The sequence below is a fragment of the Numenius arquata genome, chromosome 10 (assembly GCF_964106895.1).
Source record: "Numenius arquata chromosome 10, bNumArq3.hap1.1, whole genome shotgun sequence".
In the NCBI taxonomy this organism is placed as follows: domain Eukaryota; kingdom Metazoa; phylum Chordata; class Aves; order Charadriiformes; family Scolopacidae; genus Numenius; species Numenius arquata.
In genome coordinates this window covers 41144788-41171217 of record NC_133585.1, presented here as the reverse complement: position 1 = coordinate 41171217, position 26430 = coordinate 41144788, and the positions used below count along the sequence as shown (strand labels likewise).

At 42.9% G+C, this 26430-nt stretch overlaps 1 protein-coding gene across 1 annotated transcript in view; it reads left to right on the top strand.

Moving 5' to 3' along the window:
• Window positions 1–26430, top strand: part of SHROOM3 (shroom family member 3) — a 150294-nt gene that overhangs the window by 33062 nt on the left and 90802 nt on the right. Inside the window, exon 2 of the mRNA XM_074154614.1 lies at window positions 12353–12507. Coding sequence (XP_074010715.1) covers window positions 12353–12507 — 155 coding nt within the window. The remainder of the gene's footprint in view (window positions 1–12352; window positions 12508–26430) is intronic.

Genomic DNA, 26430 nt, shown 5'->3' with positions numbered 1-26430 from the left:
TGGCTGGTGAAGCGGAAGGATTGGAAGATATCAGCCAAACAGGCTGAAGAGGTCAGGACCCTCTTTCTCTGTTTTTGTAATTAGACAGAGGACTGCAGCATTCCCTGAAGAGTCTAACTGGGTTTTCAATATCTAAATTAAGAAATTAGGTAAATACCACTGCTTAGCAGTTTATTCTTGTTTTTCCACACCTTAAAATTTATTTGTGCACCTGCTTTTGAGCCATTGAGATGTTCACTCTGGCTTATGTGCAGCAACTGCTCTGTTTTCACAACAGTAATAACTGAAGGGCCTTTCAGATTAATTTGCTGCTCGTGCATAACTCATGTTACTGAAAACAGAACTATCCGTAGGTTTGAAGGGTGAAATTCAGATTTAGGACTGAGCATACAGGGTTTCATGCCTCTTCTCAATAACACTACATGATGAGCTGTTCTTTTAGCCCATCATTAGAAAAGCATTCCTAATGGTTGAGTGCCACCAGCTACAAACGAGATACTAATAGCTCAGAGAAAAGCAGTTGTCCCTTGAATTTGGAACTGCCGCAGGGTGGCAGCAGGGGACAAGGATAGTGACTGCAGGGTGAGGGATTTGAACAAACCGACCAAATCTGTGTAACTAATGCTTCGTCACCCTGCTGCTCCCAGTAAGACCACGGAGCCCCGCAAAGCATCCACAAGGCCTGAGGAAAGACAGGCTTTTCAGTTCCCGTGCTTTTACACTTGGATATCCTGGTAGGACCCTGTTTAGGAAAATGCTCGTAGACAGCTAAGACTGCACACTTTCCGGTGGGTTTGTGGTGAGTAGGTTCTCAAACGCTCAGCCAGCCTGTCCTGGCACAAAGTCACAGGATCATGTGAGTGTGCAAGTAGGTGTGCACAGCAGTAGGTGGATGATGGTCAGAAGTACATGGACACTTCAATCTTTAAGATACTCATTCTTCCTGTATGAAATTGAAGCTGGTTGCTCCACTCTCTCCTGTGTTTTCGATCATTTTCGAGTGTTTGGTTGTGATTCTCTGCTATATAGGGGTCACAGTAGTGTCACAGAAAATGCTGCCGGGGAGTTCTTATCATGAGGTGATTTGAGGCAAGAAAACTCTTGTAGATGGTGCCATGAAGTGATCTTAACATGAACACTGGTCCTGCCGATAGCAGTGCCTTTGTACGATGTACTCCTGTGCTCCAGTGCATGGGGGACCAGAAGCAATACATTCTGCTGTACAAATGCCCATTTTTTAAAAATAGCTGCTGCACTTGGATCTGTGGAGCTAACCATCTCAGCAGCAGCACTGAGGATCTCAGAAAAATAGTCTTCCTTTTGTCTCCAAGAGGCTCTTCCTTCAAGAAAGCACTAAAACACTCTGGAGGTGCAGTAGGGAGAAGGGGGCAGGGAGGAAGGTTGACAAGCTGATCTGTAGGCAAGGAAAATTAATCTCCAGGGCTATGAGCCTGGCATCTTTCATGGGCACTAAATTCACTTGAGAAGACTTTTTAATAATTATAGAAGGCTGGGGGAGTACAGAAAGGGTTTGCTAAGTGTGATGTGATGACAATGGCTTAGACCGTAAAATTCCTATTTTGTACTGGCACCGTCACTCTAAGCCGTGCACTGTTGCCATTATCTGGTCCGAGGGGAGTTCTTGCTGCGTTATTGTGGAGTGTGTGTGACCTGGCAGTGAGTCAAAAACCATCGAGCTGCCGTGCTGTGATGAACCAGCCCAGCTACTTCTGGAAGAGTCCGTTAGCATTTCCTTCTTGTTACCTAGGGATGTCATCAGTACTCTCTTGCCCTAAAGGACACTTCTCTTGATGTTGAGCTGTGTTTTAATTGCTGTTGGCTGCTCTAAGCTTCAAACTTCAAAGAGTCCCTAAAAATTTTGATGTCTGATTCTCATTAAAATGAGAAGAGAATACCTAAATCCCTTATGCAGCTATTGAATGCCTGGCAGGAGCTCCAGTCGGTTCATCAAGTGCGGCTCTGTTGCATCATCTGTTCTTTTCCCTCCCAGATATAGACCATTTACTGGTTATTAGTTTGTATTAGTAGGCTCAGGGAGGAAGGAGGAGCATGATGAAGTAGGGAATATAGGGTAAAAGAAAGAAAGAGAAATGATAGCACAATGAGTGAGAGCACAGCAAATAGAGAAGAATGAAAACTATGGAGACAAGTGAGGAACCAGAACTATAAATGGAAGGACATCCAGGAGCAGTTCCTTTTGGTTGTAGAACAGGGGAAATTGCTATTAGAGAGAATGGCTCAATGCTGGGGACATGGTAGAAATATTAAAGGGGGCAAGTCTCATTTGGCATCAGTACAGCGTGACCTGGCAGTCAGAGTAGAGAGTGAAACTCCAGCGCTAATGTGTGATTCTTTCTGTGACCCTGGAAAAGTTACATAAACATTGCTTCTGTTTTTATTCCTCTCTAATTTAGGAACAATACTTCCTGCTGTCCTCCTATGGTGTTGAAAGGTCAAATTAGCTAATGGAAGGAAAGTTCTTGATGATCATTACTACTGCTGTCATTACTATTATTATTGCTATTTTTATCAGGTATAATGCAAGTGTTAATATTGGGGAAGGGAAGTAAGGGAAACAGAAGTGGCAGACATCAAAAGCAGAAACTGGCCATGCTGGGGCCAGTGATCTATCTCCAGGAGAGATAAGTACTACCGGTTCCAGTAGCCAGAAAATCCCATAGTTTTAGGTTTACTTAATTTATGGAATTACCTGATTGCGGGGCAGATTTTCTTGACATTTCTGTTTTGAATTCATGTGAGCAATATGCCAAGGCAGGAAGTTCAGTGTCTAACCATGTGGTGAAAATAACCTTCAACAACTGCACTTTGAGAGCCTGCTGGTTGTCTTATTTCTTCTCTGAACCGATCACGGGTGTGTGCATCTTAGCTGTATTTTCTTATGTGGAAATATTTTCCAGTTACCCCAAAAAGGCACAATCAAAAGAAAGTCTCATGGCAGTTGGTCACCCTGTCAAGCTACAACCTCTAGGGTTTATGGCAATATAGGTCATAACAGCAAGTATAGAAAAGTAATACAAAAGTCTGGGAAGACGTGTAAAGCATCCTGTAAAAAAGGGCACAAGGCAGTGCTATGTAACAAGAATTGGAAAGCAAGTTCAAATTTCATCATTTGCTCCTTGTTTTTAGAACAGACAGGAGGGAGATTAAAGAAACTAGACTTCCTACTATGGGAGTTCCTGTGATGTTAGGTTTGGCTTTCCCCAGGCTTGAAAAATTGTCCTTGAAGTAGGTAACAAATATGATTTGGCAGACACGTCTTCAACTGGTTTGTTTTCCTAGATGGCAAGGACAGGAGGATGGAGGGTATGTAAGGTCATGCTGAGAGAAGAGAGTATGCAAAGCAAAAGAAACTGCCAACAGCAAAAAAATAATAACATGTTCCTATGCCTATCCGTTTGCACTGAGTGCAAAAGGTGACATTTCTTGAGGTGGGCCAGTCCTTGCACATTTTACATTTTGAGTTGTGAGTCAATGTTGGTCCATGACATCCCACAGTATGAGGGATACACTGCAACCACCAAGAAGGGCTGCTTGGAAATGGTATAGGGGGTCTGTACAGGTGCCTATGGAAAGGATTAGGGAGCAGTGGATGTCACTGACTGAAAATCCTAGGGTTTGTAGGGTTCAGGCAGTCCCTTAACAGTACCTTACCTCAGTTTTAATAATTACAACTGTTACCACAGGCCCATCTCCAGCTTCTTCTGGGGCATGGCACTGATTGAGAAACATTAAGTGCTAGGGTCAGTTCATCTCTGTGGGTAAAGCTGGTGCATGCTGTGTTGGCTCCTGCCACAATGATCAGGATAGAGACGGTGACGAGAATGATGAATGGCACCCTGCACACTGGGAACACAACAGTGGAGTGGCTGGGGAATGGGAGTGTATGAGGACACCTGAGTTTGCCAGTGATCCTCAGCTGCCATGCTCTTCCAAGCTGCAATGGACTCAGTAGCCACGCAGTAGCTTTGAGGCAATGCCTCTTTCCTGTGTTGGGTGGCCACATGTTTGATAGCCCGTCACCTAGACTGTAACGGGCTTACTGTCTAAATGTCATAGGAACTGGGTTTTTAATTATTGAAACCTTGTGAGAAATGTGAGAAAGGACTGTGAAGTTGGGGGCAGGATGACAAAGCAGGGTGAAAAAAGGAGTCCTGAGTGCGGAAACCTTGGGTGTATTTGGGGGAGAGCAGAAGACCTTTCCAGCAGACTCTTTGACAAACAGCTATTTTTAACTCTGATATTGCAAAGCAAATATTAACTCTCAGACATGTGCAGTCACTGGCTTTGTGTGCTCTGGAGAGGGGCGAGCTGTATCAGATACAACAGAGTAACAGGGAATGAGTTCTCGTAGCCCCTTGAGCTGATACTGCCCTGATAATCACTGCAGACCGAACAGGATCAAGTTAACGTGCTCCAGGACCCAGTATTTGTATCACCTGGTAATATACCCTCTGTGGCATGCTTGGAATGGATTGTTTGCAAAAACCAAACAGCGAACAAAGAAGTAAGGCTCTCCGATTCCCACATGCACGAGTAGGGTGTGTTCTGCAGGCAGAACTTCTGCTGGGGTAAAAGCTGGCCTCATGAAGGAAACGGATAAAGCACAGGAGAAAGCAATCCCTCAAGTTTTAACGCTGCAAAAAGGCAAGCATTACTCTGCACCTGCACAGGCAGTGCTTTTCGTAGTTGCTCTGTCCGTGACTCAAGTGCACATCGGTGATTTTTTTCCTCGACTGGCCCAGTTGTGTGCTGTGAACAACAGGAGGGAAAGGTAGGAAGAAGCATTAATGACGTTTGAGATATTGGGGCCCTGGACACCCTGGCATGGAGCAGCAGGCAGCCAAGTGCTGGGAGAGCCAGGAAAGAAGCCATCTCCTATTCTCTACCCACCTTTTTCCTGTCTCTCTGGGCTAGCAGGAGAAGAACTGTTTGCTGCCACTGTAAAGCATGTCAGAATGTCATTTTGCAGTTGGTCCCTGCACAAATCACAGCTGGCTTTATGCTGGCTGAAAACAAGCTGATTTTTCCCATCCTGCAGGTGCTCTTGCTTCTTCTTGCTTCTAGGTTCAGCCCATATGTTGCAAATGTCACCGTGTAGCTGAGACCGGGCTTTGCCGCTATCTTTCTGCTTGCTGCAGCTTTTCCACATCTCTGTTTCCTGTCCCTCTGTTTGTCTAACCTGTCCATTTATACTGTAAGGCTTGGGGCAGGAGCTGTCTTTGATAATGTATTTGTACCATGCCTCTAGACGAGGGACCTGATATGGCTGTAGGCGTTACCTTAGAGCAAACACAGATTAGTTCCTTGTCTTGTATATATGGAGAGGGGTGGAGAAAATGTATTGTTAGTTTTGCCTCTTGTTACAGAAAAGATCCTGGAGGGTTCTTGAAGGCCTGAATCAAAGCTGTCTCATAGGTCCATCTTTCTTTGTGCATTAGTTGAAAGAAGACTTGATTTTCCCTTCCCCTTCCACTTTTAAATGTGAAACTCTGTGGGAGCCTAACAGTTCTATGCTTAAGAAGGTGGAAAATTATCTTAAGAGCTAAGCCTTCTTTCCTCCACTGGCTTAGGAATTTAGAGTCACCAAGAGGAGTTAGACACGAACTCATCCAAGCATGTCTTCTTATCTCTTGTAGCTGAAGCCAGCAATCTGTTTTCCATTCACTTCTTGCCACTTTTTGCTGAGGGGCTGACTGCTGAGATTAACCTTGCTCCCAGGACAGGAAACAATCATGCGGGAACTGGAAAGGTGTGGAAGTGTTGGAGCCTACAGGGTAGTCCTAGGAATGACCTTGAATCCTCGCCACTTCCAAGTAACTTGCGTGCACCCTACATGGATCACAGTGGCATTTCTGCAGCTGGGTTTCTGCTTTGGTGCCCTTTTGCCACTTTGCTTTGGCACCTGCTCTTGATAAATTATACCAGAACAGTTCTTGGTCCCTTTAGATTTACAGCCTCTCTGATGCAGTAACTGGAAAATAAGCCTGGGGATGCCAGAAGTGTTAGAGTTGTGAACGGTAGGGGCTGGAATTCTCCTTCCTAGGTGTCTTCCTCCAAACCAAGTATATTCATTAATGTGTTTCAGGCATGTGGGAGAAAGTATGTTTTTTTGCCTGTGTTAAATAACAGATTTTTTTTTTTTTTGAAGTGTCAGAAGCATTTCATAGCACTGCTAACCCTTCAAAACCGTGTAGTTTAACTTGTTCTTCTACTGAATAAAGTTTAGCATCTTAAGGTGAATTCATGCTATGTGAACCTTGTATGACTACCTGGAATAAATTAGTCTCTCCGCTACTATGCTTTGTACTTGGGAGCAGGAATGTTACTGTAGAACAATCCAGAGCACTATGAGAAAAAATCCCTTCCTTGCTTCCCTGCAGAATAAAACAATAACTAATTTGGAAACACTTTCTTTGGCTTGGAGTAAATGTCAATAGCTAGATTCTCTTGAGATGCATGTCTGCATCAGGGATGGGGAAACCCAGCAGAGACACGGCTCCAGGGGGAGACCTTTGACTTAACTATTTTTTGATTGAATTGTCCTAACTGCTCTGTCATGCTGACACAGAGGTTGGGGACAATGGGGAAGAACTTCTGTCTGCTGCATGGGAAACACTCTCTGCCCCCAAGTTGTGACATGGCATTAAGTCTGAATGAGGGGAGCAGCATATTCTCTGGAGTCATTCAGCAGTTCTGAATCTTTGTTTTTAGGTCCGAGAACCATCTCTGAACTTCACAGGGGCTTAAAAATCACCATCTCCAACATGAAGCCTAAACCAATCACCTACTCAATGAGTTTACTGAGCAAGCCGAATTTGGACCAATGTTTCTCTGTGTGCAGAGAGGTGCAATATGCAACTGGTCCATATTACACCTAATAGTTGACAGGTAGATGAAAGACCCCAATCTTGCCTGTTTGATGTTCCGGTCTGAGCACTGTGAAGTGACTAAACCTTGACTGTTGAATTTGGAAATGGATACGGTCAGTTTTCCTGTGTTTTATCTCAAATGCACAGCTGGTTTAACCCTTTTCCCCAAGTTGCACCAGTACTAATGACCTCGTGAGGGACAAGGAAGAGATGAACCCCAGATTCACTGGAAATGCATTGTTGCACTGGAAAGAATGAAAATGGTTCCAGTAAAATATTTGAAAACAAGAGCTCTAAAGTAGAGCACATTTTTCTGCAATGCTTCTCCTGGGGGAGTCTCAGACTGCTTGCAGCAGAGCAAGCTACCTCTCTCAGTTCCATCGTGGAGCAAAATTTCTTCCTCTCTCACCCTGTCAGTTTCTATAAAATCTTTTGGGCAGCTCAGGAATTCTAGACAGCCATCTCCAGCAGTTCATTTGTGATGCTTCCCTTCCCATCATTATAATATCTGACACGAAAAGGGCAGTAGTTTGTCATTGCAATTGCTGCTGCTTCTGTCAACACCCAGCTATGCTGGCTTACTGTTTTTTTCCAGAGCATCTCCTGGTGGCACTCAGCAGTTGTACTAACCTACTGTGTGGCACAGCTCTCACTTGTGTAACTGCATACTTTGTACATACATATTTGCTTGCTTATTTATTTTTTTTTTATTGAGAAACTTCAGCAAGTAAGTTTACCGTTTAGGAATCACATGCACCATTCATGATATAAAGGACACAAAGATGGAATAATCTATCTTAAAAGCTACAGAGAATTTGTTGTTACCAAAGCTCCTCAAAGAAAGGGAAAAGAGGAATAAATAAAGAAAACTTCTTTAAAATAATCAAGAAAGGATCTCAGTTAGACAGCATTCTCTGAACCTACAGTAACCATAGCGAACCAAACAAAAGACAGTAGTAATAAGTCTTATGTATCCTTGGTGATCTGCTTAAGCAACTTCTTGCTTTTACAGTAAGCCAAAAAAGGGAGAACAGATGGGTTCAAACTCTGCTGCAGTATCTATTGAATGACAAGAAGCCTCCTCTAATGCAAGAAAACGGACTGGAGTGTTAATGCAAAGCAGGACCAGAGGTGGCCTTTGGGATTTTCAGGAAAGGGCAGTGGGCATGGAAGGCTTTACTGCGTTAAACAACTGAAGGGACTTGAGTTTGCATCATCCTGAGGAAACTATTGAGGCATTTTCAAGTGGGTGTATTTCAGAAGAGGCCAGCTTGGCAGGGAAGATCTTATTCTGTCCTTCTGAAGGAACCTAAAAGAATTGGCTAGATATGTTTGTGGGAAACAGAAAGAAAGATAGAGGTGGGGGGAGATGCTGAAGTCACAGAAGTTTGATGGGATTTCACAGGAAGTAGGAACCATCTTGTAGATGGTTGGTGGAACACCCTCTGGAAGGGGATACTTTCCTGTTGCATGGTTCTAATTGGCACAGACTCTGCCCAAGGTCAGGGCCTGTGAGCTAGGAATTTGCAGAGACAGCCCCTGGAATGAGCACCAAGATTTTGGTAATCGCCACCCACAGAGATCTCACACATTAAATAGACAGGACAGACATAAGTGGTAACAATTGTGTCCATTTTATAGGTGGGAAACTGAGGCACAGAAACCAAGAGGCTTTATGCTATTCACAAATGCTTTACTGTACAGATGCTCCTGCTGATTTCAAGGAGAGGGGTTCTTCTCCCTGCTTGGCAGTGCCTGGGCAGCTGGCTGTACTCACAGCACCTGCAGTAAGACCAGCCATTGAATCCAGCCCTCTAAGGTTCAGCCCAGCACATGAAGCTCAAACCCAGCCTGTTTTTTAGGTATTCCTCCACCCTGTGCTTGTCAGTCACCTCTCCTAACTCGACTTGGCAGAGCAGTTTGCCCAATCCAGCCAAAAGGGAAAAAAAACTTCAGTCCCTGGCCGGTTCCTACTGGCTTCTTCTGCTCCTGATGGATAAGCGACAATCCTACACCCAGGTTTGCTGGCTGCATTGAGAAACCTTGTTTTTCTCAGCTTAAATAAACCATAAGAGGTCTTACTGGCTATTGATTGACCTCTTATGCTAGATCCTGTAGCTTATGGTGATTACATTTTTGGCACAAGTGACTGTTGAGAGTAATTTTGACAATGCTGTGGCTGCTCAAAGTACTCCAACACAACTTGCACGCTTAAAGAAACAGACTGTATTGCTGGGTCTGCCCATACTGACTGACAGTACTTAGAACCACTTGAGATTTAGGGAACAGTTGAAGAGTTGCCTTCTCATTTTCTCTCACTTGGGACCTGATCCATAGGGTGAGACAGGCTGTTCAGAGAAGGTAACCACATGCACAAATGGCACCTGTGTCATGCACAGCTTTGCAAGCATCTTCCTTGACTGCTCAGTGCAGCACAGACCCAGCGGAGTCCCATCCTTGACTTTGTTCAGCCTTGTCCAGTGAAGCAGGTGTTCATTTAAATAGGTTACATGTATGCTGAGGTTTGTTTGCTTTGTTGATAATTGTTACACGGGGTAGAGATAGAGCTTTGTGTTTACAGTGCAGCTTGTTTTGTTTGAATCATTCAGTCCTTTCCTTGAAATATCACCACTCCTTAAACACAAATATTTTCAGAGGCATTGAGAGAGAAGAAATGAATGTGGAGCATCTGAGCCTTGCTTTGGGAGATGGTGCCTTGTTTCTGGACTTTTGGTGGAAACTTGGGAGTCTTTTTGCCTCTTTTGACTCTCTGAATGGTAGTGCCAGGTCACAGGCCTGTTGTGAATGTTTTCCTCCATGAACTTTAAGGAATTTGCATCCAGGGAACCCCAGCCAAATAGATAACACAACCTCTACCTAAGCAATAGATGAGAAGGCTGACAGATTATTAATAGATGAGGTAACTATGTAATTCATTTACATTCTCTCTCGGTACATAAATAATATGGTTTTGATGCTGCCATCAAAAGCTTCTAATCACAAAAAGCGAGTCTTGTTTTAGGTATGGCTCCTGGACAGTTTAAGTACACAGGAGCAAAGCAGATCATTCTCAGCCTCTGGAATTACTTGCAGATGGCTCTGTACTTGTGCTAGCAAACTTTCCTTAAAGGCATTCTTTACTGTGATACTGTGTCTGGCTTCGTGGCCTTGCAAGCTGCCGTTTAAGAGCCCTTGGCATAGGCATAAGCTGGAATGCATCAGGATTTGAAGAAAGATTTCTTTCAGAGCTGTTCATAATGTTAGGAACCTTACCAGACGTATTGCAGGGTTTAGTCTTTCCTTGAAGTCTTTGATTTCACGTTATTTATAAAGGTGATTATGGAAGAATCCAAATTTCCATTTTCACTAAAAAAGAGGAGAAAAAGAAATGTCTAGTCCATGTGGTTGCAGAGAAGACCTTAAAGAAGTGATCCTGTGGAGTGAAAAAACCTAAAATATATAAATACAATTTGGATTATTACAGGAGAAAGCACAGATCACAATTTTGTTGATTTTTTTAAGGTCAGGGTTTATCAAGGTAGAAGTTAATACAAATGCTTCTGATTAGTATCTCAGCCTTTGAAGTAGTTGGTATTTGTTGCAGGAGATATTTTTCCAAGAATGCCTTTTCTTCATTATATGTGATCAAACATAGCAAAACAAAACCAAACAAAAATCCCTGCTGCCGACTATATCACAAGTTAATCTAACCCATAGTATCACACTCTATTGTATTGCATTGAAATGATACCCACCTGCTTTCCTTACAGCAGCAACAAACTGGAGCAATACTGCATTTTTAGTTTGTCATTTATTTATGCTGGCAGCAAGGTCTAATGTTTCATCTCTCACCCTTCCTGGTAATTGTGATACAAGGTTCTTTATATGAAGTCTCATTCCTGTGGTTTTATCCATTCTTAAGAAGAAAAGAAAAAACTCATTCATCAGTGGAATGACTTCCTGGTAGGATGAGTGACAATGATTTTTACCTGCCTTTGTAGGGGGTTCAGAGAATTTATTACCTAATGTTTATGGAAGCCAGATTTTAAGTTTTTGAAGGTACGTGAGCTGGAATATTATTGTTCAGAAGAACAGACCGGCTTCGCCTGCGAGAAATCATCCTTCAACACCGAAACTAATGTTCTGGTAAAAATCTGGGTAATACCTCTGTATGTGCTGAGTTACATGTCTGGGTTATGGCTCAATTACACTTTGCCCGGCATGACTTGAAATAAAAGTAACTTCCAGAAGTGCGTGTGCAATTTCACTGCTCAGAAAATGGTACCCCTGCAAATAGCAGCCCTTCCCCTGGCTGGATCAGAGCCTTAATCCAATTCAGATACATTTCGTTTTCTCAATATGATGTCTGGAAAGATGAAGGCCTGAAGGAAGAGATTAAGCTTCTAATGAGCCATGAGATGTTATACTCGTGAGTCTCATGACAATTGCTAACACAGGTCACAGTTTCTGTTGAACAGGGACTGCCAGGTGCTTTGAATATCAGATTTTGTGGTGGCAAGTGTTGTAATAAAAGCTATATCAGTTGCACTCCAAATTGGTGGCACTCCTGAGTCTCCAGAAACGGAGGATTTGCAGTGCATTAACCCATGTAGAACCTTGCCCTCTGCTATGCTAGTACGCCTTTTCAGAGAAGTAGAGCATTAGTCCACAGGGTTGAGCTTCAGAGATTCTGGGTCAAACTTTCTTGTCCTCTGCCTTGACACTTACTTCTTTGCAGGCTTGGCATATTTCTGCTGGCACGCTGGTGGAGAATCCATGTGCATGTGTACATGATGGATCATACGAAACAGAGGAAAGTGTCCTAGGATTCTCATTCTCGCTTTGCCACCACATAGCCTTCGGCAGGCTTCTTACTTTCTCATAAAATTAAAGTAATTGTCTACTTTCTTTCAGTCCCTAGCTGAAAAACCCTACACAGGTGCTGCATGCCATTAACTGCATACACCTATGTGCATCTGCTTTGTTGCTGGCCAGTAAGCAAGAAGCTGTTGTTAATCCACCAGCTAGATCATGAAGAGGAGCTTGAACAAAAAAATCACATCCAAGCTCTTCTAATCCTGGCTTTGCCCTTGGGCTTGCCTGGCTGCTTGTATCAGGAGGCATTCCATGGCCATTTTACGGGCATTTACTGCTTCCAAATACTAAAGGCTTATTTTCAGGCTTATTCAAAACAATGCCTCTTGGCAGAATTAATTTGGCTGCTGATCCCCAGCTGCCATCTATATGAAATGTAGGGGAGGCAAGCACACACTTTAAAGAAGCTGGCTGGCAAAAGGAGACAATATTTCTTAATCAGAAAGCTGAATTTGGGGCTTGTAGACCTAATTCCTTCAACAGAAATGCATGCTCAGGTCTGCACGTGATAGCCAAACTGTGGCAGGCATGTCTCACCATTTCTTTCTCCTCTCTTTCCTGTGCAGATTGAAGAGGGAGGTAAAGCGGACTCCCTGCCTTCCAAGCTGCAGGCTGGTGATGAAGTGGTGAACATCAATGAGGTGGAACTCAGCAGCTCCAGGAGAGAGGCCATCTCCCTGGTTAAAGGGTCCTACAAGAAGCTGAAACTAGTCGTCCGCAGGTAGGCAAGATCCAACACTCCTTCCCTCCCTTCTCCTGCCCTGCAAGGTGTCACAGCCATTCCCCTCACCTTTCCAGTTGAAAGCCTATGACTTGGCCTGGTCTTGGCAAAAGCCTTGTTTTAAGCACACAGGCATGAGCCCAAGGGCAAATGTTTGCTCTTTTCAGTCAACATTTCTATTGTCTCTTATACATCCAAGCATGTGAAATACATCTCTTCCACTGCTTCCCTGCCACATGACAATCCAGGATTCCTGTTCAGTGTTTTGCAAGCAGTCCTGTCTTCCTTCGAAGTTCTTGGGGCTCCCTGTGAAAGGGTGGCAGTTCTGTACATAGCTCTTGCCTCATTTGCTGCATGTTATCACTGTTGCAGTGATAGCAGAAAGATTTCCGCTGGCCTCAGCAAGATTTGGAGCTGTTTCATGTTCTGCAGGTGAGTGACAGAGTAGCTGTGTTTACTGAGAGCAGTCTGACCAATACTGTACTCAGGATGTGAGCTAGAGGGAAGAGCTGCCTCTTCACCTGCATCTTTTGAGCAACAGCCTCTGCGCTATCGCTGAATGAGTTCTGTCTCACATGTTCTATGTCGCTGTTTCCCTGGCTGTCAAAGGCCTTGTAAATGGTACTGAGTAGTGATGCCCGCGTGCCAGGTTGGATGGTGTGCTGACCAGAACTCAGCTAAGCAAGTTGTGCTGATCCTCTTTGATGACATGAATAATAAATACGTTTGTCTTATGGTCAGGACACAGAATCTTGATGCGCATTTTGAGTCAGAGATGTTTGGGTCTATAATCTGAAGTAGGGACGATTTAAGACCTTACTAGAGATGCTTCCTGCATGTTTTTTACTCTGGGCATATCCAGTTTTTTCTGTGCCAGATAGATGATAGATGGTATCACTTTATGGAGTGCTCTGTCCTGAGTTTCCACACTTAGCCAGAAAGGAATCTGGGTCAAGATCAGCATAGCTGAGGAGCTGTCATTAGCCAAACAAAAGGTGTCAGCTTGGGTCACTAAGTTGGAACAACTGACTAGTCTGAGTTGTGACGTCCAAGTAGGGCAGGCATGAGCAGCTTAAACACCCTCCTGCTCTCTGGAGTATGTTCCATGGTTTTGCTGGCTATATTCTGTTTTTTACCTAAAGCACTTTTAGATACTGACAATGACCTTGTGACAAATTCTGAATATTCATGTATAGAACCATTAGATGGTTTGTGTAGCCATTGGGAGGATATTTGAATTTGTAGTTCATTGCAATTTGAGTATTTTCCAAAAATAAATGGTTTTTATTTAAGACCCACGTAGATTGTAGTCCAACTTTGTTGACTGAACAAAATGTTTAATTCAAAGTACTTAGGAAAATTATGAAAATAGAACCCTTTTGTCGCAGTTTAATTTCATTTGGCTGAGGTGAACTAGTAAAATAACTGGTTCTGTTTGGAGTAAATTGAGAATTGTTTCTAGCAATTGATATGTCCACCTAAAGGTAAAAAGAAAAGGAAAGAGAAAAGGATAGACAAGCCAAGCCTGGAGTCCCATTGCAGTTGTTTCATCCCAGGCTTCTTCCTCTCCACTTCACTTAGATATTTTCATTAGCAGCATTTCTCTGGTGGAGACTGAAACCTGCCCATGTTCTGAAAAGCCCTTTTGCAGCCTACAAACTGGAAAAAGCACATTGGTAAGATCAGTTCCTGTGTGTCTCAAACTGGACACCAGGAGAGAATAAGCACTCTCTCTCTGCCTGGGTATGTATGCGCACACACATATACATACGTGCACACATGCACATATATGTATGTATGCATGCATATATGTCTTTATACACAGAGAAGTGATGTACTCAAGGTCAGCAGTGTCATAGTTAGGCCAAAATTCAGCACTTCCTAATATTTCCTCAGGAGACACCTGAATCATGGAACCACATCTCTTTGAAAGCTTTGAGGCCTCCTTCTTCAAGCTAAAAGAGAAAATGAGCAACTTTTCAATTTTGTTGACTAGTTTTTCACATGCAGTAGGAATCATGAGAGGCAAAGCAATCCCAATGGCATCCATCACATGGTTCTCATTACAGTTGATGAGTTATTGAAAGAGTAGGTGATCCACTTCTGAAAAAATCAAGACAGCAGTGTTTTATGCTCCAAAACTACACTTCACAGTGTAACGTAATAGTTTCTCTCTCCATTATTTTTAAGTTCCCAAGACTTTTTCACGTTTTCTTCTCCTTTTTAATGAGTTTGCAAGGGTATTTGATCTTTTTCCTGGTTTGGAATACTACAGTGAACTTAAAGAAAATTTAGTTCAAGCATGCTAATTTTAAGAGGTATTACATTCACATACTATTCCCTTGCCAAGGTACTTTAAGCCCTTGGTGCATATTTAAAGCTCAGTGACAATCCATAAACTTAGAACTGAAAAACTGCAATTAAGAGCTAAGAGCTCAGCCTTCAGTTTGGGTAATTTGACACAGTCCCAGCTGACCCTGCAGTGCTGGCATGAAAGCAGCAAAGGAACAAAAATGTGAGGTCCTGACTGCTTTGTGGGCAGTAGGTCACAATTTTTTCTGAATTCTGTCTGTCACCAAAGGTGGCAAGACTCAGCACGCTGGCCAGCTGGTGCCAAGGTAAAAGATAAAGGTTTTGTCTCCAGTGCTGGAGGGAAAGTGGATGAGAAGGGATAAAAGAGAGATCCCTGCAGAGAATGGTGAGAAAGAGGAAGGCAGCGAGGGGAAAGTGAGTTTCTGCATTAAATAAAAGCTTCCAACAATATGGAATAAACTGAGGCAAGATGCAAAGGAAACAAATTAAGGAAAACAACTCAGTACAGAACCTGAGCGACGCCGGGCCTTCATCTCAGTTAGGGGCATGCTGCTGGGCAGGCAGCATGTCTGTGTGATGAAATGTGAACAAAGGTTCGCAAGCCAGACTTGAAGTAAAGATACAGCACCAAGGATATGCAGATTATCTTTACCTCAGACATAATGAGTTTAGCCATTAAGACTCATAAAGGAAGGGCTAGTGTGCTTCCCATTTGCAATTGTTTTTTGTTGTGGGGACAAGAAGATGTTGTTTTGCAGTACTACATTATCTGAAAATAAATTATTTTTGGAGTGCTTGAGATGCTGATTTTTGTAAATTGGCCATAATGATTTAATTGAAGTGGATTAGTGTTGCTTGCTGCAACTACCAGCAGTCTGAAAACTCACTGACCAGTCATTTATGACCTGAATTTTTAGTCTGTGATTTGCGTATTTGTGAGGACTCTTGCTTAGGAGTGACACAAACTCACACCAACATGGACTTTACCTCTTAAAAGTCATATGCAAACAATAGCAAAGTCTGCTTGGTGTATGTGGATTTAGTTCTTTCCAAAGCATATTCAAGGTCAGAAAGTTTTTGAAGGTTTGATTGTTTGTTTTTCAAATTAAAAACTCAGGAACTCTCTATAGCAGCGTGATGGTGACACCAGACCTCACAGCGTACAGAAAGCACAGATTTTTTTTATTGAGATGTATTGTAGTGAGACTGTCAGACAGGAACAACAGAATAATTTTGACCCACACTGTACACTTGTGTGGCCCATATAGCATACTCAGATTGCTATTTAATCTTGGGCTTTATTTTAGGACAAGGGTAAGCAGTGGCAGCAGATTGAGCCTCTACTTGTGTTACTAAGCAAAAATTGATGTTACAACACCATGCTAGGTCTGTAGACAGGCTGATGCAATGATGTGTTATTTCCTTTGGAATGCCATCTGCAAAGCTCGGTACTGCTGCATCATCGTCAGTCTTTGTGAGTCTGTTATTGATCAGTTTAATGGAGGAAAAGAGTGAGATTAGTTTCAATGAAGGGAATGTGAAGGGAAAATCAGAAAATTCAGAAAGAGAGGAAAGATTAAAAGAAATAAAGATGAGAAAAATGACCTATCTCACAAGGATACTTAATCAATATGAATGGTTATAAATAAATAAGCAGTATCAGAGTAGTTAGTACATGAGGACCAGAGTCTGCCTTTCAATCCACTCCCGTGCAAATGTCTTGCTGACATCAGGGAGAAACTTGCAGTAGGAGAGGCATGTGAATTGTGAATTAATACGCTTTCTGCTTCCTTGCTCATGGACTTACAGTAGGGCAGAGGCAGAGAATGACCAAATGAACTCTAGTGTTAAGTAAATACTGTGACCATTCTCTAAGATGATTCTTATTTGGGAGATAACTGTTAAATGATTTTTCATTGATGCTCTCTAGCTGCATTTTGTTTGTCTCATCCTCAAGCTCAGGAGCCCTCAACGGCTTTTCAGCTTTCTCTGCTTCTTTAACAGAGCTGTTCATATCTAACTTGTTTAAAAGGCTGTTCCTAAAGCCAGTTCCTTTCTTTCTGCCCATTCCTTGCTACCTCCCTGTACTTGTTTTGCCCGTTTATTTCCAGGACAATAGACTCAGACATGTAGGTATTTGTTCATTCCTGCAGACCTCTGGTCTGCAACTGGTGTGCTATGAGGAAGCTTGCTGATACTTCACACTTTTTTGTGCTGAAGCCAGAATAAGCTGGAGTAAGAGCTACTCAGGGGAGCAGCATCTCAGGGAATTACAAAGCCTTATTGAGTGTACCTTAGGTGCACTTTCCAGTCCCTGCTAAGCTGAGTTATGATTTCCTGCCTCTCATACCCTGCTGCTAGTATGTTTTGTGTGCTTGCTGCTTGCAAGGTGGATTTAGCTTGGTGGTCCATTCTAGTCCTTTTTCTGCTGTGTAATTCCTAAGACGTTTAGAATTGCACAATAAAATGACCTATTTTCTCCTTTCCCGCTTTTTAATACAGGGCTTTTCAGGACACTTTCCTTTGCTGGCCCAGAAGAAAGCACATTCATTTCATTCTGATACATTTCATACCTGAGTAATCAGGCAAAAATCATAGCACTGCTTGAGTGTTCAGTCCTGCTAGCCAGATTAAATTGCCACAGGTAAACAGAGTGAGCCTTAAAAATTATGACTGGTCAAAGAGACAAGATAACATTGTGCTACAAGGGAAGAACCAACAAGTATCGCTCCACTGGTGACAGACTATGGGAGAGAGACAAGAAGCTGGGTCTCTACCCAGCTCTACCTACCTCTACCAAGAAGAGAGGTCTCTACCAGTATTTCCTGTGATAGTCTTCAGTATGTCTATGTCACTGCTGGTGACAAAAGTGTCTCACTGTGGGTATGAGCAGAACCAGTTCCCTCAAGCCTGAGGAATCCACCGGCTGATGCTGGGGAGATCTTTTTGCTCACGGTTTGCCAATTTGGGAACAGTAGGTGTGAATCACTATGAGAAACTGGAGAGACCAGTTTGTTTAATTTTGTAGCAGGAGGCTTGCCTACTGTCCTCAGCAAACTATCTTAGATAGGTTTTGATACTCAGTTGATCTTTAACCAGCTGGAGGAGACTGACTATTTGAAAGCTAAAGATACAAGCTACAAGCTACAGAAATAAGGCTTAGTTGTTTAATTGTGAAAGACGGGTTATTTTTTCCAACTTGTTTTTTTCTGCCACTTCCTCTCCAACTTCAGTATCTAAGCAGAGTTGGGAGCAATTAAAAAAAGACCCAGGCCTTTTCAGTGGTATCAGTTCAATCTAATTGTGTTGTGCGTGCTTGTATCAGCTGAAGATAAGGCTCAAAATATGGGCATTGCCTTGTCTGCTTTACAGCAACCACAGTGGCCTACAGCAGTTGCCAAAAATAGACTTTTCCACAGGTCAGTAAGCAAGAATGGCTGTCAGAGCGTCACACTGTTTACATAGTTTTACATTCAACGTGTTCGTAACAGCAGCAATTAGATCACTGAGCCATGATGGCAAATGTAGCTGTTCTGCGAATATCATGCTGAAGGGAACCACAGTCGCAGGGACAACAACTCTCAGACACCCTTTCTAACACAAACACTGTTTGAACTAAGGCCTCCTACAAGCCATTCCTTAGAGTTGCTGTGGCATTCACTGTTGCCTGGTGCGGGGAGGGCAGAGGTGAAAACATGAAGTCATTCTTGTTGAGACGACAGTATGCTGTGAAGTGAGCTTGCCACGGGCAGTTTGGTCCATGTTCTTGGTGGCTGTAAAGCAGCTCCGTTGGCCTGAATGGAGTTGAGATGGGTTACCTCAGGTCAGAATTTGGTCCTTTGATTCTATAAACTCTTGGATCCAACATCAGTCTTGGTTAATGAGTGCAAAGCTCTATTAAAATTTACTAGTGGAACAGCAAGTAAAAATTTTCAGCAGAGATTTATCAGTGTTTTAGGCCCTTACTCTGTACATGCAGGAGTACTCCTGCTGACATGCAGGAGTCCTGCAGAGCTCTTCTAGGGTGTTGTTTTTAGGGTTCGGCCAGCACATAGGTTTTGACTTGGGATATGAGGGGCTCTGATGGTGACACTTGCATTTGCAGAGCCGGCGAGATTGCATGAAGCATAAATCTTGAAAGACCTGTGGTCTACAGCAAAACCGCATACCTCTAAGACATGCAACATATGTGTTCTTAGTATATATCTGGTCATATAGATATGAGTGACCACAGGAAGCCTGTTCAAGTATTATATGCAATATAACATCAAAGATTAAGTACATTCAGTTCCTATAGCATACAGTTGCCCTAACATCTTGTTGCACTCGAGGCTCAAGGCACTCAAGCTTAGTGCTTCTGAGACCACCCCAGTAAAAGCCACCCCTCAAGTAAAAACAAATTAAAGCCTTGTTCTTCTCCAAAACTGCCCATGAGTGAATCCTCTGCTCATAAAAATCAGCAGAAGCTTGAATGGGGATCTGATGTTTTGGGCTTGGTGCTGCCCATAACCTTCAAGACAGATACTGCAATTAAAGTAAGTGGCTGCTGCTGCTCCTGATACCTACTAACAGCTTTACCTGTCCCAAGCGTGTGCGTTTGCCCAGTTCTCATAGTATATTTTATGTAGAGGACATCTGACTGTAACATCTCTCACTTTCTGGGGCAGCTCTGTAGTGAGGTGTAAGTAAACAAAGAGATGCAAACATAGCAAAGATCAGTATTCAAGGCAGTTGATTTTCTTTTTTCAGTGGTAGTGGTTGGTGGTTTGTGTCTGCCTCAAGCTTAGCGATGTCTGCAGTTCTTTTCCATCTCAAAGAGCCTTAGGCTAAAACTACAAGTCAAATAAAGGAGGAGTGGGGATAGAAAACATTATCCTCATTTTCCTGTTGTGCTAAAAACTGTACAAAAAGAAAGGATTAAGCTTATCCATGGCTATAACTGTAATCTGCATGTTTGTTTTCATGCTTCCCTACAGATTCCTTGTGTCCCTTGGGTTATTCAGCTTATTCTCTTGGCACATCCCTGTCCCTGGACCCCCTTGTCTGAATGACGAGGCCTGGGGTAGACACTGGGAGTAGTAGTATGCTGCAGTCTTGAGACTGGGAGCATCAGAGGGAAGCTGGTTAATTCAGGCACTGAACAGACCCAGGAATATACCCCCTGGAAACATCAGTCCCGTGGAGGACAAAAGCCTGCTGCTAAATGCCAGGGGCTGTCTCACGCTTACACAGTCTCTGCACTGCAAACTGCTGGGGCTGGGAGGATGTCAGACGTGCGGGTATATTAGTTCTACTCTTATCCTCTTCTTGACATGTCTGCTTTTAGGTGCTGTCAGGGAGAAGATGCTGGGCTACATGGGCCTCCACTCTGCCACAGCACGGCCAGTGTTATGGTTTCAGACAAATCTGGTCCTAATCAACTCATTTAAAGATTTCTGTGAGAAAATAAGGAATACTCTCACCTATGCCATAGCTACAAAGTCATTCTTCTTTTGGCAGCAAATTGCTATAACTAAGGCTTTTTAAAAAAAAAAATCTTCCACTCTACCTGATAAATGACCCTATTGAGGTGTCAAAGTATGGGAGGAAGATGTCAGTATGTCTGACATCTGAGGCTTGGAGCCGATTCGAGCCCATGGAAATTGGTGGAAAGATTCCCACAGACTCAAAAAGGCTTTGGCTCAGACCCTCACAGAGCAGTGATTTCCCCTAGAGAGAGGGGAAGCTGCTGGCATTTTTACAAAAAGCCAAGTGCCAACACAATTCTTCAAAGAACTGAGTGAACTAATCCTTTCCTCTTATGACACTAATGTAATTTTGTGTCATATTTGACAACGTGCCAAAAAATTGCATCGAATAAATCCAAGTTTTGTGAATGAAATTAATTAGAATAGGTATTGGCTCACACCCCACTGTAGCAATGCAGGAGCATGTTTCCAACGAGCTGCTGTGTGGTGTGGTTATTTTTTATTGTGATGATAACTGGGGGAACGGGAGAAAGGAAGGTTTCATGCACATGGAAGTTTTAAGACTGACAGTTTGAGAGGCCAAAGCTGGCATTAACTCTGGTAGGGGGCTGGCAGGGTGGTCCTGTGACTAGCACTGCTGTATGCTTGGTTGTGAACTCCTCCACAGCTTTCCAGTGTGCCCTTGGTCATGTCTCCTTGTTTCTCAGCTCCCCATCTGCCATGTGTCACTGATGCTCTGTTGTGTGAGATCTTGGGACAGGGAGTGGGATCTTTTAAAGTGCTTCTTTTTAGCACTCTTAAAAAAACCCGAGCCTTCAGTTGGAATCTTACATGAAGAGACGGCTCCTCAGCTCATGCCAATGGGTGTGACCAGCCAAAGCCCATCAGGGTCCTGCCCCGTTTGTACAGTATTTCTGAGGTCTGTACAGCCCCTTCCCAGGTAAGTAAAGGCTTTTAAATTTGCTTGTGTGTTGTATCAAACTAGTAAGTCTTTAAGTAACTCAAGCATCAGTATTTTCACTAGAGGAGTTTTCTATGTGTTCATCAAAACGTTTGCAGTTCATGCCTCATTAAGAAGGGTCAATGTGAAACATGGGGCAGACAGCTAAGAGGTGAACAGAATTTCATTTTGAAATCACTGGCAACAGGCTTACTGTCTAGGATTTAATTAGCTACAGCTTAGGACTGCCAGGCTTTTAGGAAATTTCCCACAGTGAGTAATAAATGCAAAGAAGATCTAGGTACAATTTTTAAAATAAAGATTTAGGCCACTGATGGGGACAGTGAGAAAATGCCTTGGGAAAAAAAAAAAAAGCCAGCCACCTTAATATGTTATCCTATATAGGACATTAAAGACTGACCCCTCACCTGCAAGTGCATTAGAAACACAGCAATTTCTAGCCACTGCCACTCTGCATTAGCTGCTTCTTTCACCGAGTGCATTTGGATTAGTTTGCCTTCTTCAGGCAATAATCAAACTGGGGTTTGATTTGTCAGAAAGTGACACTGGAAAAGCTGGGAAATCTCTGCCAGCACTGTACAAAGTGCTTTTTAGGGTGTGAATCTCCTCCTTTTGGAATTTCCTGAGGATTAAGTTGGAGCTGGATAGGATCACGATAGTATGAAAACTCGAACAAACAAGCATGTGTTCTCCGATGGATACGTGCCTCGCTTCTGTATCTGTGATTGTGTCTAGGCTGACCTTTAGTAGATAGGGCAAATACCTGGACTTGTGGGAGATTCTGGTTACCAGTACAGGTGCGAAGGTCTGCAGGATGACAGCTTCACAGGGCAGCTGCAGGGGGAGCACTGGGAATAACTGAATTTCAACAGCTTTATTGTAAGAAGCTTCAGGTGCATGGCTTTAATTTCAAGAGCCAACTATAAATATTGATTTATAAGGGGTTCGGAAGTTGTGTGACATTGATATATGCTGATGTATACATATCTTTACCTGGTTTAAATATTAATTTTGCTCAGCTACACTAGTTACACAGGAATATAAAACAATTTCTCAAAAACTTTTCCATGCTTTTCCTGCTTGATCCAAGGTTTCCTTTGAAAGGGAGGTGAGGTCAGGAAAGGCTAACGAATGCTAACATAGTCCTACTGATATAAATGGAGTTTGCCTGGATGTACTTCAGTAAAACAGAAGTTAGGGTGAAGTGGTCACTGTAACTGCTTTATGTTTTTTCATGAATGGGCTTGTATGGGTCATCCAAATCCCATGGTATTGTTTCTCCCTTGTGGCTGGATAAATGCAATATCTCAGTCAAAAGAATAATGAAGACCAGAAACTTCACAGACAGTATCAAATGGTCTTTTGTATGCATGACTCTTCCTGTTTGTAGTGAAAGGCAGCCTAACTCACTCGCACAAACGCAGGTAGACAAAGAATATTCATGTGTGTGCACCTGGCCTACACACTGGCTATGCCAATAGCTCTAGAATATAGAGTTTTTTATTTTTTTTTTTCCCAATACCCCTTTCCTCAGCTTTCTGAGGCATTAGAATGGACACAGAGTCAGTCTTCAGTACGTGTATGTAAAACATTTTCATGGAGGTTATACCTGCATAAGTACACCACAACTTTTTTTTTTCCTGTTAAAGAATGCTTAAGCTAATTAAAATCAGAAATATTGGTTAAAAAATGCATCTTTCAGACACTGAAAAGAGCCAGTTATCTCAGCTCAGAGTTACCACTTAGTCTTCTGTGTTTACCAGGCTTTTAAGAATTATTGCTATCATGAGGTGAAATCGCAAGAGGAGAATGGAGACAGTAAGGCCATCCCCTGTCCTGGGGAGATGAGAAACTCCTCCAGTATGCTGATGTTGGGCCTGGGGCAATGGGTTTGGTTCCTCCTGCTGATAGATATTTTTACGTGGCATTACTCCTTATACTCACCTCCCTTATAGAAGGGAGATACAGCTCTCCTGCCTGCAGGGTGTCAGGAAGTTAAATACATTGAAGAGGATGATGTATTCAGACTCTGGAAGCAAAGCAGACATTGAAGTTGGAGAAAGTATAGTAAAAAGGATGGGTGAGATTGTGAATAATGTATGGTTTGGTCTAACAGCCAAACTGAGAAAAAAAATATTTAGGATGAATTGGAAGTGAAATTCTGTGTTCCATTTGGCTTGAAATGAAACATCTTGCTCTTTGTAGGAAAAGCTGGTTAATTTAATCTATCTAACATATATTTAATGTATGTTTGCAGCATTCTCTTGGATGCTAAGGCAGCCTGGCTGGGTAAAGAGTAACTGAACCTACCTGGTTGCATCAGGCTGACAAACCTCTGTGTCAGGATGGGTCCAGTGTGTTGAGAGCCACGTACTTTCCTGTGGTATTTCCATGGACTTCATACAGAGCTACGTGCCTACAGACTTCTCCTCTGCTGGGGCTCAGGCCTGGTGCTTTGGCATGGGAGAAGCAGTGGAACCCATAGAGCTGACAGTTGGCAGAAGGGCACCGTGGTGGATGTCTTTTTCAACCCTGAACCTGCAGTCAGATTACTGTGCCCTAACTTGTGGGCCAGTGGGCAACAGAGACTGACGTCCCTGTCATACCTCTCCTCCACCGTGTGTTTTTGTCCCCCACTGTCACTTCCAGTTACTTTTTTCAAATGAACTTTGAATGGTGAATTTCAAAAGAAACAGGAAATAATTTCTGGCTGGCTGAAAACACTTCTTTATTAAATTAGTTACTTTTCTCCTCTCTCCCCCAAAATCCCAGTGTTAATTATAAAAGGGGGCCAACCACCGATCTGCTGGGAGTCGGGACAGAGCTGACTGGCACTTTCACTCAGCAAATTTCCCCTTTCCTCACGGTCTCTGCTCCTGTCTGTCAGACCTGCTGACGACTGCTTGGTAGGAGGGCAGTAATCTGAGCTGCCTCTGCTGAGCAAACCTCCTGCTTTTTACTGCGGGATTAGTCCTGAGGTGCCTCTGTGCACAGCACCTGTATCCGCAACTTGTTATCTTAATCGTTATGCTCCTGTTTCTCCACTTTCCGAGGCGGTAGTGCCATTCCCTTCTCCAAGGACTGCACTCACCAAATGGCAGGCTGCCTCTGCCGCAAGGATGGGAATACCTGAGACTTGGTCTTGTCTCTCAAAAGGTAAGCAGCTTCTCAACAGCTACAGCAAAGCAATCCGGGCACGGCTTTATGCCTGCGGAGGCAGTCGGACCTCGCGGCAGGACTTTGGGAGAGGCACGACAGGAGTCTTGAGGACCCCATTGGTCCCAAACATCAGGAGCATCATAAACTTAAGAGCAAATGAGTGTCCAGGCAGTGCTATGGGGGATTTTTCAGCTGCTGTTATAAGCGAGCTCGTAGCGAACAGGGAGCCAGTGCTGCGCTGTTGCTCATGTTCTGTCACTGGTGAAGCTGTTGAGCAGTATAAGCAAATCTCTTGGCCTTTAGGCTAGAAAAGTGCCAGAAGCTTGCAGGACAGTTGAACTTTGGAGAGGCTCCAGAGTTATACAGCATGTTGAAGGCCATTCCCTCCCTTGGTGTCAAAGGGTGCTGCTAATAATAATGCACTTGGGATGCTGAGTCCCATGAGCGGAGGATCAGACTCACATACACACTATGATGTGTCAGGTGCATTTTGCAGTTTTATAGCCTGGAAGAGTCTCTGCTCAAGTAAGTGGCACTCTTTTTGTCCTTCACCTTTTATAAGTTGAGAGTTGTTTAAAGTCTGTGTCAAACCAGGCCAACACTTGGCATCAATGTTCAATACAGATGGGCTAGCCATACAGTCTGGGATATATTCCTGTTTGATTAATACAGCAACATTGCAGAGAGCAGAAAGAGAATGTGAAAGAGACTAGTTCTTAAGAGATGGCAATCAGTATAGCTCCAGTATGGGCCTGCGCAAATTTACATTCACTGAAGACCTGTCATATATTACACACACCTATATGCCTTTTTAGATTGGTTGTGAATCATAAAACTGAGTTCATTGAACTTTGATTTTGATTACTTCCTGAGACATTAACTCCTTTAGTAAACCCATTATCTAATCTTTAAACTAATTACCTGCTTCATTGCTATAAGGATATCTTTAACTTTAGGTTTGTTTTAGTGGTTTTTTTTGTGAATATGGGCCGAACCTTTAGCTATGTGCTTCAGGTGAAATTGTTATAACTGTGTTTTTTCTGTAATGTGACGATCCAGTCCATTTGGTGAAAGTTGGCAGTGTGGGTGAAAGAAAGTTGAAGTAGTGCTAGTGGAATATTGGGGTCTGTGCCCCTGTCTATGTAAAATCAAGTATTTTTTGGCTGTAGATTATCTGCTTAAGAAAATCAACTTGAAACACTCTATAAATTAGTTCAGCTATAAATTAGTGTGGATAATCATGTATGGACAAGAGATTAATTTGGGCCCCAATCCACTACCTGCTCGAGTGATTTGACATCTCCTGTGGTCTTCATATCAGGTTTTAGATGAGGCAGACATAATTCTGTTCCTGGGAACAATTTGAGCAGAGTGATTCAGTGCTCTGTAGTATATAATGTAAAGAAAGAAGATGTATGTAGTATCCGAGATTTGAAGACATGCCTGAATTAAAGAGATTTGGTAGCCATTCCTTCAAGTAAATTGAAAAAATTATCTAGGGGTGCTGTTACTGTTTTCTCTGGTCTGTTGTATAGTCTTTTAAAGGTAAGTCTTTCTGAAGCCTTCAAAGGGTTAAAGGCAATGCCTCATAGAAACCCAAGTGGCTGAAGAAATACCAGATAATAACACTTACCTCAGTTGCCAAAGCTTGGACATTTCTTTCTGCTTTTTAGAAATCACAGCCTGCAGGGACCATTTAACAATAAGTCGTAGCAACTTGGCTGTTATAGGGCAACCCATGAGCACAGGCACTTAGGGCTGTGCCAGCATCTCCTTTGTTCAATAAAAGTAACAGCAGGAATTTGATTAAAGACTGATAGAAAAGAGAGGCAGAAACATAGGAAAGATTAAAGAAAGAAAGAGCCACCTGAAAACTTCATTCCTCCTTTATTTCTAACTTAAGCTCATAAATACCAAATCTAAACCATTGTGTGTGTGAGAGGGAGGGAAAATTTCCTGCATGCCTGCACAGAAAAGACTGCACATGCAGTCGCACAAACCAACTTTTAGCAAAAGTCATAC